This window comes from Macrobrachium rosenbergii, chromosome 5 (genome assembly GCF_040412425.1).
Source record: "Macrobrachium rosenbergii isolate ZJJX-2024 chromosome 5, ASM4041242v1, whole genome shotgun sequence".
Classification (NCBI taxonomy): Eukaryota; Metazoa; Arthropoda; class Malacostraca; order Decapoda; family Palaemonidae; genus Macrobrachium; species Macrobrachium rosenbergii.
This window is the reverse complement of record NC_089745.1, coordinates 11502607-11520139: the sequence shown is the minus strand read 5'-3', so window position 1 is coordinate 11520139 and position 17533 is coordinate 11502607. Positions and strand designations below refer to the sequence as shown.

General features: G+C 35.9%; 1 protein-coding gene across 4 annotated transcripts; it reads right to left on the bottom strand.

Annotated features, from left to right (window-relative positions):
• Positions 1-5182: 5182 nt before the first annotated feature.
• LOC136838512 (uncharacterized) lies at positions 5183-17325 on the bottom strand. Of its 4 annotated transcripts, XM_067103589.1 has the most exons (6): positions 16642-17325; positions 14742-14768; positions 11664-11720; positions 10155-10513; positions 8880-8894; positions 5183-5635 (listed from the first exon to the last, which is right to left on the bottom strand). In XM_067103589.1, coding segments are annotated over exons 1-6 (660 nt in total). In that variant the 5' UTR covers positions 16843-17325; the 3' UTR covers positions 5183-5634. The 4 variants fall into 4 exon arrangements, with proteins under 4 accessions (XP_066959690.1, XP_066959687.1, XP_066959688.1 ...); XM_067103586.1 differs by lacking the exon at positions 8880-8894 and having other exon boundaries at positions 16642-17299; XM_067103587.1 differs by lacking the exon at positions 8880-8894 and having other exon boundaries at positions 14742-14765; positions 16642-17299.
• Positions 17326-17533: the final 208 nt, after the last annotated feature.

Genomic DNA, 17533 nt, shown 5'->3' with positions numbered 1-17533 from the left:
TGTTTTTTTCTGCAGTCCTCTGAAATTGCTAGCATTCCTCCGGTGTATCTGACACTCCACTCCTTGGAGTATAGACCTGTGACTTCGTAGGGGGTCGAGACCTGACTTGTTCCTTGCCCTCCTTTTTCTGGTTTTCCCGGTCCTGGGATACATAATGTTACTGGGTCATCCATTACTTTAAGTTTACTTCAGTCTAGATTTCTACCAGCATTACAGTGGATATCACCCTTAAGCATAAACCGCTTTGCAATCATGGAGATTACTCCCTTCCTCTGTCGGTCTTTCGGGTCTAATAAATACGCTTCTAGTACTGATTTTTCTAAGGACCCATTGGGACTTCTAAGTCCTTCCCGCACAAGACGGTCCTGAGAATTCCTGTTCCAAACGATGCAAAGTGAACATTGTGTTTACGAGGTTCATCTATAGTTCAGGTGAATGTCTTTACCCATGTACACTTGTGACGTCCATCAAACACTGGAAATAACAGAGCAGGATTAGTTTTATCATTTTCTCCACTGGCTGCTGATGGGTGATTTTTTACAGCCTTACTAACCAGTGCGTCTTTACAAAATTCATACACATGTAGACATATAAGTAAACTACTTTCCCATCAGCAGTTTTAAATCAGGATAATCAGTAGAGTCCCAATCGTAAGAGCGGTCTCTTCATCATCTCGAGCAAAAAAATATTCACATAGAATATTTTGTCAAAAACGTCATGCTATAGTAAAATCGATCAAGGCACAGATGTGTCATATCTTTCACTAACAATAATACTTGGGAAAACCCAGACATGATGTTCTTAGAGAACTATTTAGTTTTCAGTTTGATGGAAGCGAGAAGCACTTACTAGTACGCCAGGTCACCTATTGTTTACAGATTGCCAGATAACTTCCTTCTAACAGTTGATCAATCATTCCCGTATGTGACACTGTTTGGCAAGAGTACTTAAAGGGTGTAACTGGGAATCCAGAGTTTCCGAGACCTAAAGGAATACTTTCAGGAAAGGCCTGAAGACCTAATTAGAAGAGGCTATAAAGTTTGGACCTAAAATCCCATCTGAAGATATTCGTTCTTAACACCCCAGAAGTGTTAGGCAAATATTCTTGATAAAATAATAGAGAAGCATATTAAGGAGAAAGCAATACTGCGTAGAAGGTTAATCTTGTTACGCTTTCCTTTGTTTACTTGACATGAGTAAAATCAAGTCAGGCTCAATGGAGTGTTATGAAAGAGCAGAACACATACCCGTTTGCTCTCGCAGGTATAATCTCAGAGAAATATTATTATTATTATTATCATTATTATTCAGAAGATGAACCCTATTCTTATGGAACAAGCCCACAGGGGCCATTGACTTGAAATTCAAGCTTCCAAAGAATGTGGAGCTCATTAAGAAGTAAGAAAAGGTAAAGGGAAATGCAGAAAGAAGAGACCTCGCTTATTAAAAAGAAAAAATTAATCAATAAATAGATGAAAATGTATAAAAATGCAACGAGAATAGCATTAGGGTAGTAATGCGTTGCATCTTCGCTTGAACTTTTGAGGTTCCAATTAAACGACATCCTCTGGGAGACTTAGCCGTGTAAAGATAGAAGACCCTTAACCATGTAAAGGTAGGCTGTTGAACGGTTTACAGATTTCGAAAACATATAATTACAGACAATATTAAAGATAAAATGAAAGCTGGCAGGCTTCAAAGTATTACAGGTTGCAGGAAGTTGAGAAATGCGAGGACGGAGCTTAACGGCTTGGTGCATGACCTATGGAAGGATGTGGTCTAAAGATTTTCTTGAAGATAATAATGACGAAATAATAAAGGTCCTAAACTTCATATAAACACTGATAGTCAGTGTAAGCCGAAACAGACCATAATGTGACCAGCATAACATCAAAATGTACGTTTATTAATGTCATACTAGTAAACAATTTCCTTCACATGAAACCGAAATGATCACAATAAAGGATCCAAGGAAATCCAGAAAATGAACTTTTGTTAAGTAAATTTCAAGGAAAAGGTTCAGAAGAAAGACTACAATGGGGTCATGGCCTCTTCTCGAGTTGAATGTGAAGGTTTGTCGCCTCCTCAAAGTTCTATTTGTCCCTGAGGTATCATCACATGAATAGAAAGAAAGCTGGAGCTGAATTGAATTGAACTGAATTAAATTGAATAAAGAATTTAGGCCAAAGGCCAAGCACTGCGACCTATGAGGTCACGCAGCGCTGAAAGGGAAATTGACAGTAAAAGGTCTGAAAGGTGTAACAGGAGGAAAACCTCGCAGGTGTACTATGAATCAATTGTTAGATGCGGGTGGAAAGTGAGATGGGAGACAGAATATGAAAGGAGATACAATAAAAGGAACGAAAGGGGTTGCAGCTAGGGGCCGAAGGCACTCTGCAAAGAACCTTAAATAATGCGTACAGTGCACCGCACGAGGTGCACTGACGGCACTAATCCCCTACAAGGGGAAAGCTGGAGCTAAAAATTACTCGAAAATTGCAACACAGTGGAAGGGGTTGAAGTGGCTGGATGAATGATCACAACAATTCTCGCAAGTTCTTAATACTTGAGAATATCAATTTTAAAGAGAAGCCGATTTCTTTAATGAGGGCTGCTTTGACATATATGTAAGATTAACGGACATTTTCAAGTTTAAAAAAATGTGGAAAAATTGGTGTTGTCACAAGAAGGAAGACAAAGGCGTGATTCACTGCTTGTTGTAAACATAACTGGAATAAGGAATTAACAAAAGGATTCAAGATGCGGAGAGAATTAATAAGAATGGAAAATGGCCAGTTTATATGGATTTTTTTTATATCATACTTGACTGAATATGCGTCTAGTAAAGATTATGAACAAGGTATTGTTAAAAAAAACTACATTTGAGTAAAGAAAATTATTCTCAGATCAATGACAGTATTTAGTGACTACAATATGTGGAAGGATTAAAACAACTGCTAAATTTAAAGACTGGGTATCATTGCCTTCACAGCCAAACTTGCTTCAAGGTTGCAACCTCTAGAAAGTAATTTCCCTGATATGATAAATCAATATTCTGAATTTGTTATCACCATGATCATGAAATTCATTAAAAATGTTGATTCAGAGCAAAAGTAATTTCAGGTATCCTAATATGACCAGGGTAATTGTGATAATCAAATGGAAAAGAAAGTACTATTACTGTAGATTAATATGATGGAATGGAAGTTCAGAACAATCAATAAAAAATCAAGTTGAACTTTTGACGATACCTGGTATGGATGAATACTGAAATTGCTAACGATGGGGAATATATTGCGTAAACAAAACACTCTGTGACAATGCTGCAAAAGTATATAGTACTAATTTAAGAGGCGTGACACCTTCCAGAAAGACCTCAAAGTTAAAAGGGTTGGAGACTTCGACACCAAGATGATCAAAGTTCAGTTTCCATAGTGTGGCATTCTCATCCTCCTCGATTATAGCCTGAATTATTTTACCTGCTTCTTTTCGCGAGAAAATACTAAAAGTGTTCATGAATGTAAACATAGTCTTCTGCAAGGTAGTTCAATTTTTAATTTCAGGAGAATGCCTGCAACAGGAAAGAACGTCTCTTACGCCAGCAGAAATATAAAACCTGGTAAGTCTTTACGCTTAACATTACTGGGGTAATGTAAATATATACAATAAATTACTTTTCTTAACAGAATTATTGAAACATCGAGGAAATGCACCCAAGGCAGACTGATTTTAGCTCCAAAAGAGAAAAATAAACAAATAAAACATTTGCCAAGATGGAGAACTAAGCAATCTGCAGTAACTACATTTAAAGATGGGAAACCGGACCATGAAAGAACATAATGAATGGACTGAAATGTAATCTGTTTATTACCTGCTCTTCAGATACGAAAAGCACTTATGACTGTGGAATGGATGAATTCTAATATATTTTTGTGACACTGCTGCTGTTTAGCTAAAGCATCTACCAAAATGATTTGGCCATTTTAAAAGAAATACTTAGCCGAACTGAACATGGCATCGCATCCCTGTGGAAAGGAGTGCAAAAAAGAAAGAAAAATGGGAACCCTTATTGACTAAAAAAAATTCCGGAGGAATAAATCGAATGTTAAATTTTAATTCAGGTAATTCCCAAACCTAGCCAATATCATCTGAAACTGTCGTCAATGCCTTATGTTAAAAGCAAAGTACTTAGAGAGCTATATTACTCGCAACTACAGAGAATGATGGAACTAGCAACCGGGTAACATTTTCTTGCCAGTCCAAAAGAAAATATGGAAAAAGGAAAGAAAAAAGAATTCCCAAGGTCTTGCATTACAGAGTTGCATCTTGCCAAAGTAACACTAAAGTATTCTCTACAGGTACAGGAAGATAGCTACATCATAATCCAATTCCAACATCACAGGTCACTTGGTGGACTGCTACCCGTTTAAACCATGGTTTAAAGCATTTTACCGAGTCCAGGGCTGCATTGGTTAAGAGATGTAATAGTTAAAGAATGACACTACACAAATCCCTTTTGAATTTCTGAGGGACGCACTGGAGGGGAAGTGCGGCTCACAAACTTTCTCCAAGATCAGGCTTGACCAGTATAAACGTTTATACTATTTAGAGCACTGTATGTATCAAGAATTAAGAGGATGATCACTTGAAGTAAAGACGCAACTGAAAAAAAAAAACAAGGCGAGATTTATATTTTCTCATTTAATACTAAAGGAATTACAACCTACAACGTTAGGCACAAAACTTTTATACAGTACTTACAACTAGGGCTATAAAAAATCTCACTTACGGTCACAAATAAAAACCCAAGTTACGGTCACAAAAAAAAAAAAAAACTAAGATAACAGGAAGGAGTCTCACTAATCACTGAAATTAAAACGTCTTGGTAAAAATAGTACAGGTAATTTTAATAGGGTATAAAATTTGTAGGACGAAAAAATTACCATAAATAATAAAATCAATAAAATGATCTCTCGTTATTGTAATGACACTCGAGCAAGTTACAATTTTAAGCTATATATATATATAAATATATATACATTATATATACATTATACATATATATATATATAATTATATATATATTATATATATTATATATATATATATATATATATATATATATATATATATATATATATATATATATATATATATATATATATATATATATATATATATATATATATATATATATATATAATTTGGGTTCACATATTTAAACGTTCTGGAGTACAATGCAGTAAAAATATTTAAGATATATGATTTGCTATTTACGTTTCTGATAGGAAATGGATAGCATAAGTAAATATAATTTCCCATAACATTTTACCGCCTCACCGTCCTTTATGTAAATTCATATGCATATACACACATACATACATATACATATATATAATATAATATATATATACATAATTATATATATATATACATAGTTACAATGGATTATTCAAATTCCCATATTAAGATAAAAGGGCACTTCGCAGGAAACAGCACTTCAATGAGACGGTATACATCCCACTGCAGCGTGGCACCTTCAATGATGACGACACTCCTTCAGGTATGATACGGGTTCAGGATGCAACTTCACCTTCCTCTCCTCTTGTTCTTTTCTTTTGGCTTTGGCTGGGATCTGCGAAATAGCAGGACTTACATTAAGAATAATACATTTAATTCTTCTTTAAATAAATAAGCTAAATATCACCTGATGAATCAGTTGATTCCTTCAACAGCAAAGACTTGGGCATTTTATGCCAACGATTTCGAGAAAAATGTTTTTCATCTAACAACGCTGCCAGGTGTAAGTCCGTATGATTTAAATGCTCTGGTCTTTACCAAGCCACGGCCAGAAGAATGCATTAAAAAAGGGGAAAGCAAATTATAAGTTTTAATCCTGAAGGAATTAGTCAGGGGAAAACGGAAGTGGACGAAAGTTCCATACCTTGGCAACGCAGGGAAAGGAAAAAGTAATTTTAAAGTTTTCCTAGCACTAGTTTACTGGGGTGTCTAGAAATTAAGACAGTGCTTTGCACTGAACAAAATCTGCCTAAACAAGCAGGCGTACCTTTTAGGTAAATCAAAATGTTCTGCCTAAGATTTTGGTGCTTTAAACTACGAACAGATTTTTATTATCTAAAAAACACACCAATTACTTTTCTTTGTCTTACAGGACTCAATATCTAAAAAATAATTAACACCTCTGCTGAAATTACCACAAAACCATTCGGATAACCTGGGGAAAGAATGGCCCAAGCAGTGTGAGTAAAATACATTTTGTCTTGTACTGATATGCAAGAGTTCTATGAATTGATACAGAGCAATATCAAATGTATCCATTTTTAAAACTCCGTGTTCTATTAAGCTGGAGTACTGTAAATTGTATGAAGAGCCATAAAATCTGAAAGTATTAGGGCTTTTCTTTCTAACAGATCGCCATATCTATGATAAATTTAGTAAACAGATGACTTGTATGCAAAACTAGAATCACCAGAAAACACGGAACTATCAGACTAGAGGCACGGTAATTATAACTACATTTATGGGATCATAATAATATCAACACGCGAAAACCAATTATTTCGGCAACTGCTTTAGTACTGAACACTGGTAAATATAGTTAACTTATTCATATGATATGTTCAGGTGGGTAATAACGATTTAGCAAGATAAAGTCTCGATAATGTGATATAAAATAAAGATACCTAAGCTGAGAATGCCTAATATCCGAATTCAAAGTAGTATGGTTCGAGTATAGGAAAGTAAACATTTTCTTAAAAATTATGACAAAATTGAAAGCGTCTTTGAGAACTGAATATACCTATGTCGACTGTGAAAAGACGTGATTTATCAGCTATAATAACTTACAAACTTCAACTTGTATTCCGGATTGATTAAACCAACAAAAAATATACATTCTCTACGTCAAGTTATATGTTAGTACGCTTATCAAATTCAGCTATCTAGGATTAGAATATAGCAGCTCTGAAGCACTTAAAATTCTATATAAGCCTTGATGGATTGTTTTCCTAGTAACCATCTACCAAAAAGACGATTATGTGAACAAATAAAGCATATTTTATTGATCCATTAGATCTATTTGCTACTACCACACTTCATACTACAGTTATTATTCACGAATGAAAATTTTTTGACCGTTATTACTAATCAATTTTTTCATCAGATCTTAATCTAATCTGGCTGGAGGGTAGCCCCATGGCACTCTGTTTCAAGGTCGCGAGGTCACAAAGGGTAAAATCGTCAGAATCCGGATGCAGAAAAACATCCCTCTAAATATAATGACTTTCAACAGAATTCTTGTATTCCCCTTGATTATTACTTTATAATCGTATGTCACTTCAAAGACTTGGGGCATACCTTCCACAATAGCGTTTTAGGTCAAATGTGTAAACTGCATGGTACTGCTAGTATTAACTAATTTGAGGTTAAAAGATTATCAAAGACTGACCTGAAATGGTTCTTTAAAAAAATTTATTTTTAATTATTTAAAGCGAAACGTGTCTTAAGTGCTGGATGCTCAGCTCATGCGTCACTTAACACTGCATTTCAAACTGTTGTGTCTGGGTTCTACGTGCTATCAGACAATCGGAATATTCTCTGGTATGATGAAGTTATTAAAAAATCATAGACCATTAGAAAGATATCTGCTTATTGTTATCACTGATCTAGAATGTGACATGAGGATAATCCTTGGTCCCCCGATTACTTATAATGCAAATGACTAACGTGCTGAGGTACAAGTTTGGCAAAAATCGGATATGGTCATCTTTTAATCATCATTTGAAAATTTTTTTATTTAACTTGCCTATTTCCATGGCCTTCTGACATTTCATCCAAAATGGCAAATTATATACAGAATAAAAATCATGTTTTATATATTTTAGATATGGTAAAACAATGACACTCCCATCTTTGCTAATCTGATACCAGTATCAGAAATTGGTCTGAACCTTTTCTCAATAAACATTCCATAAAATTGTAAGAAGTGACGCGTACCTAGGATGAAAATGGCGATTATTCTATGTGGTATTCACTAAACATTTCAAATTATCGTTGTATTTAAAGCATGATTGTAATGTCATTTAGTTTTTAATCTATTAATAAGATATATCATATTATCATTAAATTAGATTTTATCTCAAATATGCCGTTACATAATTGCAGATGAACCAATCAAAACATTCTCTGGCATGAAGTTATGCAGTTTTTATTATTGCCTTTGTCTCTGCTGCTTTTCTGATCGAAGGCCTTTTTGGAATTGAAAATACGACCACAGCAAAGCTGAGTTTTGACAACTTCAATAAAGTTTCCCAGTCGCAAGCGCTTCATATATCTGCTGCTGCTGTGAGAGTTTGCATATCTGAAGAACTAGATACCGGAGAGAAAAATAACAAATAACAATGTTCTCCCAGTTATTATAAACTAAAGTAGCTACGATATACTTGTTAAAGAAGCTGCAGAAATTAGGTTAGTACATTAATCATACTATTTCTAAGGCTTACTAAATGGTATTGTGTAGTTATACACTGTACTAGTTGATCTACAAGCAGTCCTACATAGTCACATTTGTATGAATGATTTTCCTACTAGCATCCGGCCTGAGGGGCTAGCCTGCACAAGAACAATGCACTATGACACGATTCCTCTGCTGGTCCAAGTAAACAACCCAGAATTTCTATGCAACTGCAAGGCTCATCCACATGTATAAGAATGCATACACATAAGCGTCTGTGCTGAATCAGCATCTTTTGAAGCAATGGGAAATCTATAACCAAGAGATAAATCGTGCAGCATTGTACTGTATTATTTTGCGTTTCGTTGCATTGCGTTTAGCTAGGCATTTTGCTAGTTCCACTCACCATATCCCCCGATCTCTGCGACGACCGAGAAGGGAAAAATATGAAAATGTTCTTAATGGTGTCAATCAACTGCATAAAACTCATCAGTATCATTTGGGGTCGAAGGGCAGAAAAAGGAAAAATAGTTTAAGGAGGTAAAAACCAATCCACAATTAATAATAATAATAAAAAAACTTTTTGAAGGTATCAAAAGCTACTGTAAATAAGTAAATTTTTGTGATAAAACTTCTCCGAGATATCAAAAACATTGACTATACCTTAAATTTTTTTTTATTGAAGTATTAGCTTAAGGAGATTAAAAATTCCACTACATAACTTGGGAAAATCTTGTTTGAACATACTGAAAACAATCTAGACAAATACGTCACCTAGTTAGAAGGAAAAGGTATAAAGATATTGCAGGTTTTTAAATCATAAAGTACAAAAACTTTAGTATTTAGTCGTTCTCAATGATCAGGGATGATGATACCTTGGAAGAATAAATTAAATTACAGTCTCATAGCCTTGAACATAGCAACTTGAAAATAGGGTCGAAATTCAGTTGTAAAACCTTAAAACACAAGGTATTTTATGTTCACAACGTTTTTCTAATAACAACACAGCAAGGTATGAAATAATTGAAGTATGTCTTATCACTGAAAAGCTACGGTTATCTAAATAAATTTTTGGTCAGCGTAGGTAACTTTTTTGAGTCATTTTGGCACTGATCTGCAAAAGCCTACTTGTCGCAACACCTAGTCAGATTTAGGAAGGAACTATCCAGTATTCTATCGAAAAATCAGACAAAATTCAATCTGAGTCAAAGCCAAATGAAAAATTTGTTGGTACACAAACTGATAATGAAAATTATCTGAACAATCGAAAGGGACTGATGGACTGAGTGATGTAAAGAACCCGCAATACTTCTATTTCAAAGTAATGTTTCACATACTTCTCAAGCCATTCGCAAACGGGACAAAAATAGTACAAAGGAACCATCAAAAACGTAATAAAGTACAACAGTTATTTACATGATGAAAACCTTAAAGAAACTGAAATCTTAAAATGAAATAAAGGTATGAGTCTTTTATGTTCATAAATTCATTACTTCTCCTGCTAATAAATACTGGTACAACTTCTTTATTAAATCATAAACATTCAGAGGAGCCCATATGCATATGATGTACTATGGCAAAACTACCTTCTAGGCTTTAAACGCCATTTTCTCTACTCACTGAATCATTATCATTCTGTATTCTTAAATGAAAAGACTCTTTCTGAAGTCTGTCGACTCACCTGCACGAGAGCTTCTCCTGAGCAGTGTTGTATTGCTGGAACGAGAGCGCCATCGTCCCGGAAAAGAGCAGCTTCGCGGCTCCTTTGCAAGTCTTGTACTTTGATTTGTCGAGCGTCTTGTCGTCGCAGACAGAAAACAAGCAATTCTTAAGCTTACTATCACAGTCTCGCTTGTTGGCCCTACAAGCAGAGCCGTAGCAGGCGTCGTGGGTGCTGCAGCACTCCGTCAGGCGAGTGATGGGCAGCGATTCGTCCCTGATGTGGAACCCCAACGCCCCGCAGCCGCTGAAACTTGGCGTCGCTGCGTCCAAGATAGGGTCCGGTTCGGGAATGGAAACTGGCTCCATTTCCTCCGCCGTCTGAAAGTTACAATGTCAGAGTTATTGTCTTTTCTTGAAACACACACAAGCACACATATATGATCATGGATTAGAACAATTTTGGTACGTGTTTTTTGTAATCTTGATATTAAATTGATTTCATTAAATTTAGATTGTTACAGTGATTTCAAATTGCTTCTCTATCGGATAAAGAAATGGACTAGGGCGACAAGGCAGCTTCCTCATTGCATTACTATCTAAACGAGCAATTAGTAAGTTGCAATAGTTAAAATACGCTTAAATCTGAGAATGGGTCACAATCAGGCCCGAGAGACATCAGAGTAAATGAAAAAATCTGACTTGGAAAAATTTATTTTTCTTCCTCTCATAGACAACAAAGATTTTAAGCCATTTTACTACCCTATTATATATTTTTTACTGCGAAAGTAAGTCAAGGCTCCTTTTGCATTTCAGACAAATCAATAGTTTGGCGCCAGCTATCTTTGTTACAAAGAGCGACTTGCTTTGAACTACGTATTTCCGCTACTGGTACTTTTGAATATTTAAGTAACTAAATGTAAAAGGCATTTTTTGTATTTTATTGCTGATATATTCCAAAACTTAGTGGATTTTTTTTAGTTGATAGCTGGAAATATTAAACGTTTCCAAACTCTTACTTTGGGTGTTTTTTTTTGCTTTAAACGTTTACCAGAGACTCTTTGACAGTTCTTTAATCGGAGCTACCTTGAGTTGGAAGTGTACCGCATTTGTAGTTTATGAAACCAAGCCCACTCAAAATAAATATGTAAAACATATTCTTTTGCCTTGAGAACGCTATGTAAAGAATCGCTGATTCTCTTCTGAAACTATAGTACAAAAATACATTGCTTTGAGCAAATTACGATAGAAATTCCTGATGCCTTGAGAAATTATGAAAGACATTCCTGATCCCTTGAGAAATTATGAAAAGCCTGATGCTTTGAAAAACTTATAATAAAAATACCTGGTGCTTTGGAAACATTACAAAAAACTTCCCGGCGTTTTGAGAACATAATGAAACCATTTCTGGAGCTTTAAAAATACGGTGTCATGAAGAAAAATTCCTGATGCCTTAAGAATACTATGTAAAAAAAATTATGGCACTTTGAAATAATGAAATCAGAATCCCTGGTACTCTGAAGCCTCATACCTTGTCATCAGGCGCCGCCCCTTCTTTGGGTTCACCATCACCTGCTAACTTTTTCATCTGAAAGAAATAATGAAAGAATCAGACAAAATGATCTCTAATCAACTAAGAATATATCACTGCAAAACATTTACAAATGCATAATAATTGCCGCCATTGAAGTTGGTCTGTATAAATTGACTCACAGATCCTGTAACGATTTCACTAGATTTCCAATGTCCATTTTTTAATTATATCAATATCTGAGTTACATACGTTACAAAAGCTCGGTATAAATCATCTTAGAAAAAGCTAATTACGTACGTTATAAAAGCTCGGTATAAATCATCTTAGAAAAAGCTAATTACGTACGTTATAAAAGCTTAGTTATTTACCAAACAAAAGCTAAGTTTCATCCATAAAATCTTAGTTATTTGCAAAACAAAAGCTAAGTTTTATATGTTAAGGGACTTGCTCAAATATTGACTTGGGTTACAAAAACCCATATAACTAACTGAAAATTTTATTGGAAGACACTATTTCCACCTAGATTCTGCTTCTAACTGCTAAAGGCAAAATCTGCAATAAAAAATAAAAAAAGTTATTTTATTTTACGTCCGTAAAAACTGCTACTGCTTTAAAACTATTAGAGAGAAAGAGCTAAACTAAGTCTCATTTAATAGCTAAAAGAGTGTCAACAATATCTGGGGAATGAGTTGCCACGGTAACGATGTATCCGATGCGAGATTCACTGCAGATCGACTTTTTTCAAGAATTTTCGTCAATATTTGACACCAGTCCCTTACAAAAGCTGAGGCACTACATCGGCCATTGTGACTGCAAAATTTCTTTCGTAAATGAAGCGCGGTAACAGCTCTGCTAAGCGACATCCGCAGCAACAAATGTAATAATACTCGTACTGACACAATGTATGATGATGATGATGATGATGATGATGATGATGATGATGATGATGATGATACAGCTAGTATTAAGAAATTTACAATTACAAGGGAAATCTCGCAGACTTCCTTCTGTTTAATCTTTTGTCTTTTATCCAATTTCCAAAACGAAAAAGAAATCACAGCGCCATTTCGATATGACAGGACTTGAAACAGTAAAGTGAAGTGCTTATAAGTATATTCATTTCACATTTAAATACATTTCTGGAGAGAGATGTATAAAATACACACATGCAAATATACTTACAATACATGCATGCATACATCGATCTAGTGAAGGATGAAAGTAAGAGACACTACAGGGCAATTATGAAAGATCATGTTTGTGTATATTTTACGTAGTATATGGATGCGCATGTAGACGTATTCAAAATCAATTCGGACATGTAGAAGAAGGAGCCAGTGAAATATTTGTTCATTTTGAAAACTGGTGAGGAGGAAGAGGGGCAGACCCGGAAATGCTGGACAGATGGTGTTGCAGAGATTTTAGAACAAAAGGCCTATAAGATCTAGGACGCACGGTGCGTGCACTACGTACAGTGTATGTGAAGGAAGTCGAATTGGATAGGATTGAATTGAAATGAATATAGAATTTAGGCCAGAGGCCAAGCACTGAGGCCTATGAGGTCATTCAGCGCGGAAACGGAAATTAACAGTAAAAGGTTTGAAGGGTGTAACAGGAGGAAAACCTCGCAGTTGCACTATGAATCAATTGTTAGGAGAGGGTGGAAAGTAAGATGGAAGAAAGAGAATATGAAAGGAGGTACAGTAAAAGGAACGAAAGGAGTTGCAGCTAAGGGCCGAAGGCACGCTGCAAAGAACCTTAAGTAAGCAATGACTACAGTGCACCGCATGAGGTGCACTGACGGCACTAACCCCCACCTCCCCCGCCTACGGGTTGAATAGGATAGGGAATGTTGTCTTGTTTTTCTCTGATCCCACCCCGTCGCTGAGGGATATACTCACGGTCTAGACATAATCTGGACCGTGGATATACTGAAATATAAGCGTACATGTATGTATTTATATTCTGTCAACATACAAACATTCATTTATATATCAAGTAAGTCTTATCATGTTCTGGCCCTTACTAAATCTCTTGAGATTCTACCCTGACTTACTGCTGCATTAAACATCGCCCCGAAATCCCGATTGCAACCACAGCTTGCTTAATTTGGTTGGTCAAGAGAAAGGTGGCTGACCGTTGTTGGTCTTAGACTAGGTCATAGGGAAGTCACGTTTCCTGAGCTCTAATTTTTTTTTTTTTTAGCTTTTATATTTCATTATATTTTTTATGATAGTTATATTGACATTGCCCGATGCATTCAGAATATTGTTCCCTGACAATTTCTTCGATAAGAACTTGGTTCCTGATAATAAGGATAAGAGACCCTGATTCTTTGTGGAAATATGTAAGCTAATCAGAAAATTGCCTTAGCCAACCTGCAGTAAATGCAGCCATTTATACCTAAACTACCTTAAAGAAACGAACTTCCACGTATATACAAAGGAGCATGGTGGGATGTAACACATGGAATGTAAATGAGCGAGCAGAGAGAATGAGAATGAGAGAGAGAGAGAGAGAGAGAGAGAGGTGGGGGGGGGGCAAGATGACAAGAGGAAGACGAACTTACTGTACTTAAGCAGTTCGTTCATAACTACATCTCATTTGATGACCTTCAGTACATGTGACGTAACCCTTACCAATTACTTTTGTACAGCATAATTATCCTCCCGACAATTTCCGTTTGCATGTCGTTGTCCTTCGTCCTGCATTTTTAACCTAACGTTACATTTCCTAAATTTATTTCTTTACAATTTTTGGTCTCATAAACAACCGAGAGCTCTGGGTATAGTACTATACTCCCAGTTATTCATTTTATGTTATAAGTTTCTGTACATGGTATAGTACTATAAATATATTATGTTTTCAAAATTTGTATAATATATACATATATATATATATATATATATATATTATATATATCTATATAATACATATGAATAAGTCAATAAGACAAATGATAATTGTATTCATGAAAGCATTTATATACAAGAAATGTTTGTGTGGCTTCATGTATGTAATTATGAATGTATGTACAAGTATTATACGTACTGCATACCAGAAAAGTTACAGCACCTTCCAGCCAATCCATCCACCCAGCTGCTAGGTGAAAAAAAAAGGGTGAAATGTTCATTAAAAATCTGATGTCATTAAAATGATACAGTGAACAGTGCATGGAAACTCTGACGTACTTCAAAATGCACTAATTTGATGTCATTGAAAAACAGAATTAAAAATGTATTCAAATCTCATGTCATTAGAAAAAATTGGCATCAGAAAAAAATTGACATTAGAAAAGAATTATTTGTCACTGAAAAGCAGACATGAAACTTCATTAAAATTGTGCACAATTCAAAATAAACTGAAAAGTGTATTATAAATATCACTAAAATTCCAAACCGAAAGTTTATTGAAAAAAATAAAACTAACGCAATTCGAAATACATTGAAAAGTTCTGAAAATACATTAGACATAAAGGGAAAACCTCATCAAAAACTGGTGTTTTTTAATAAATAATCTTAAAAATTGCACGAAACAGAGCGAAAAAAGCATTAAAAGCAGGTACCAAAATAAAAACAAATCGAAGATTATGACAAAACCGATATCTTTAGATAAAAGAAGTCTTATGTTTATTAGATAAATAAACTGTAAAGCAACAGAAAGTGAAAATATCTATCATCTTCCGCAAACGGCTGAAATATCGGATAAACTTTAGATAAGAATATATTTCTATTTCTATTGATATATTTCTTCTTTTAATTATATAATTCTATTTCCATAATATTTCTACTTCAATGGCAAAGGTACCAGACATAGGCGTACACGTTAGAGTCAAGCCAAGAGCCAATAGGAGAGTAATAAAAACAAAAATATAAAAATATAAAATACCCTACATTTAAAGGCGCTTTGCAAAATATATAAGAATCAACTCTTACAATAAGCATTAAAGATGAGATGCTCCACCCTTCTGTATTGGCTTCAGTCTACATACTGGATACAGGGAAAAAGGGCATAACCCACCCAGCGTGAAATTAACATATTCAGGAGTTCATACCTCCGCTACTGATGTCATCTATAATGAATGAAAAATCTAAATGAACGGATATCTACAATTTAAATCTTCTATAGCGTCTGAACATGTATATGCACGGGCGCATACACAGACAATATGTGTAGTTGGTATTATAACGATCTGCCTCATATAATATGGCTGATGTGTAAAATTAACTGAGAGCTTATGAATCAGGCACGCGAATGCAAGTAAGATGAAGAGAGAAAGAGTAGGAATATAGATGGAGTTCTGTCTAAACCGGATAGATACAGAATGGCAGAGAGAGAGAGAGAGAGAGAGAATGAAAGGAGTGGCGGTTTAGTCAACAATAAAGGGCGTACACGTGAATGAAGGACATATGACGCATGTGACGGAGGGACCAGATGCGTTTGTTTGCTATACGTCTTACTACAAGGAATTTGTCAAGGAGAATAACACTGATATTCACCCAAATACTGACAGCAATCTTCTTTTGTATCCAATTTTGGATGAGTGTGAAATACTTCAAATGGCATTTTCTAAACATGAGTCTACAAGTTTTAATGTCATACTGGGGAGCGGAAATGATAGACCGACTGACTAAAACAAGCGAGTTGTTGCTAAAGGTGCTGAATGAAAGGCGACAATTCTACACATAAAAGACGCAAAGCAGAGCAGAAATAGCTTCAAGCAGACTTTATAACTTGACTTTAGACTCATATGTTGATAAAACTGTGAGACGAGTCCAGTAAGTAGGCCTATGCCCAAGTTAGGGAAGATTAGGTTACTTTGCATTAGCTCCCTTACTTTTCAGTCAGAATGTCCTACAAATTATAATTTTCCAATAGTGTAAAGAAAATCTCTACCCTGTCATAAGATTTAAGTCTAAAATCAAGTTGTAAGAAACAGACAACAATAAACGAAAAGCATAACATTTCCACCAACCTCTGACGTCGACTCGAGGAACATATCGATGGCCCGGATGGCTTTCGACACAGCGCCAACTCCTTCGGCGACGTCATGTAATATGCGGCCCCCGGAGATAACGGCGTCGTATAGATTCCAGAAAAGGTCGACGTTGTTGCCCTGGACGCCAGAGGTCAGGGCTAAGAAGAAGCACAGATACAAGAGCGGCATGGACTCCATTGTGAATGAGGAGTTTGTGGGTGTCCAAACCGCTCGGCAGAGGTATTCGAAGCAGCGCACAACTGTTGACACCGGTCAATTCCGCTCGGTCTCTCTCTCTCTCTCAGGTTACTCACATGGGTGAAATATGAAAGGAACAATCGATTGAACGTACTCTGGGCATCGATCACATCACCACGACCACAAACTGTATTACACTTTGTTAAAGGGGCCTTAGCGATGCAGGCTGGGTGTTTAATACACCCACTGCAAACGATACACTGTGTGCGAGTAGGTAGCTGGCACTCGTACTGGTAGGCGGCAGCAAGCAGCTGGCGTCCTCGGCGCTGTGCCGTGGCTTACTGAGAAGGGAAGGAAAGAAGAAGAGGGGTAGCAGAGACGAGGGGAGGGAGAGAGAGACATAGCATCCGTGGATAAAAGTAGATAGGGACACGTCAGTATTCACCCTCAGTACCGTCCCGCTAAAATACAAATTATATAATGTCATCGCATTGCACATGTTTGCGGAAGCTTTTCAAGGATTTGCCAGCAGTTCGAACAGTACCGAACGAACTTCTTCAATGGCCGATGTTTTGAAATTACGGAATATGTAGCCTTGACACCTGGGGGGCGGGGGAATAACGTTTGCAATAACCTGCATCAGCGCTTGGCCTTTTGGCCCTGCACTGTAGTGCACTGCATTGTTGCATCT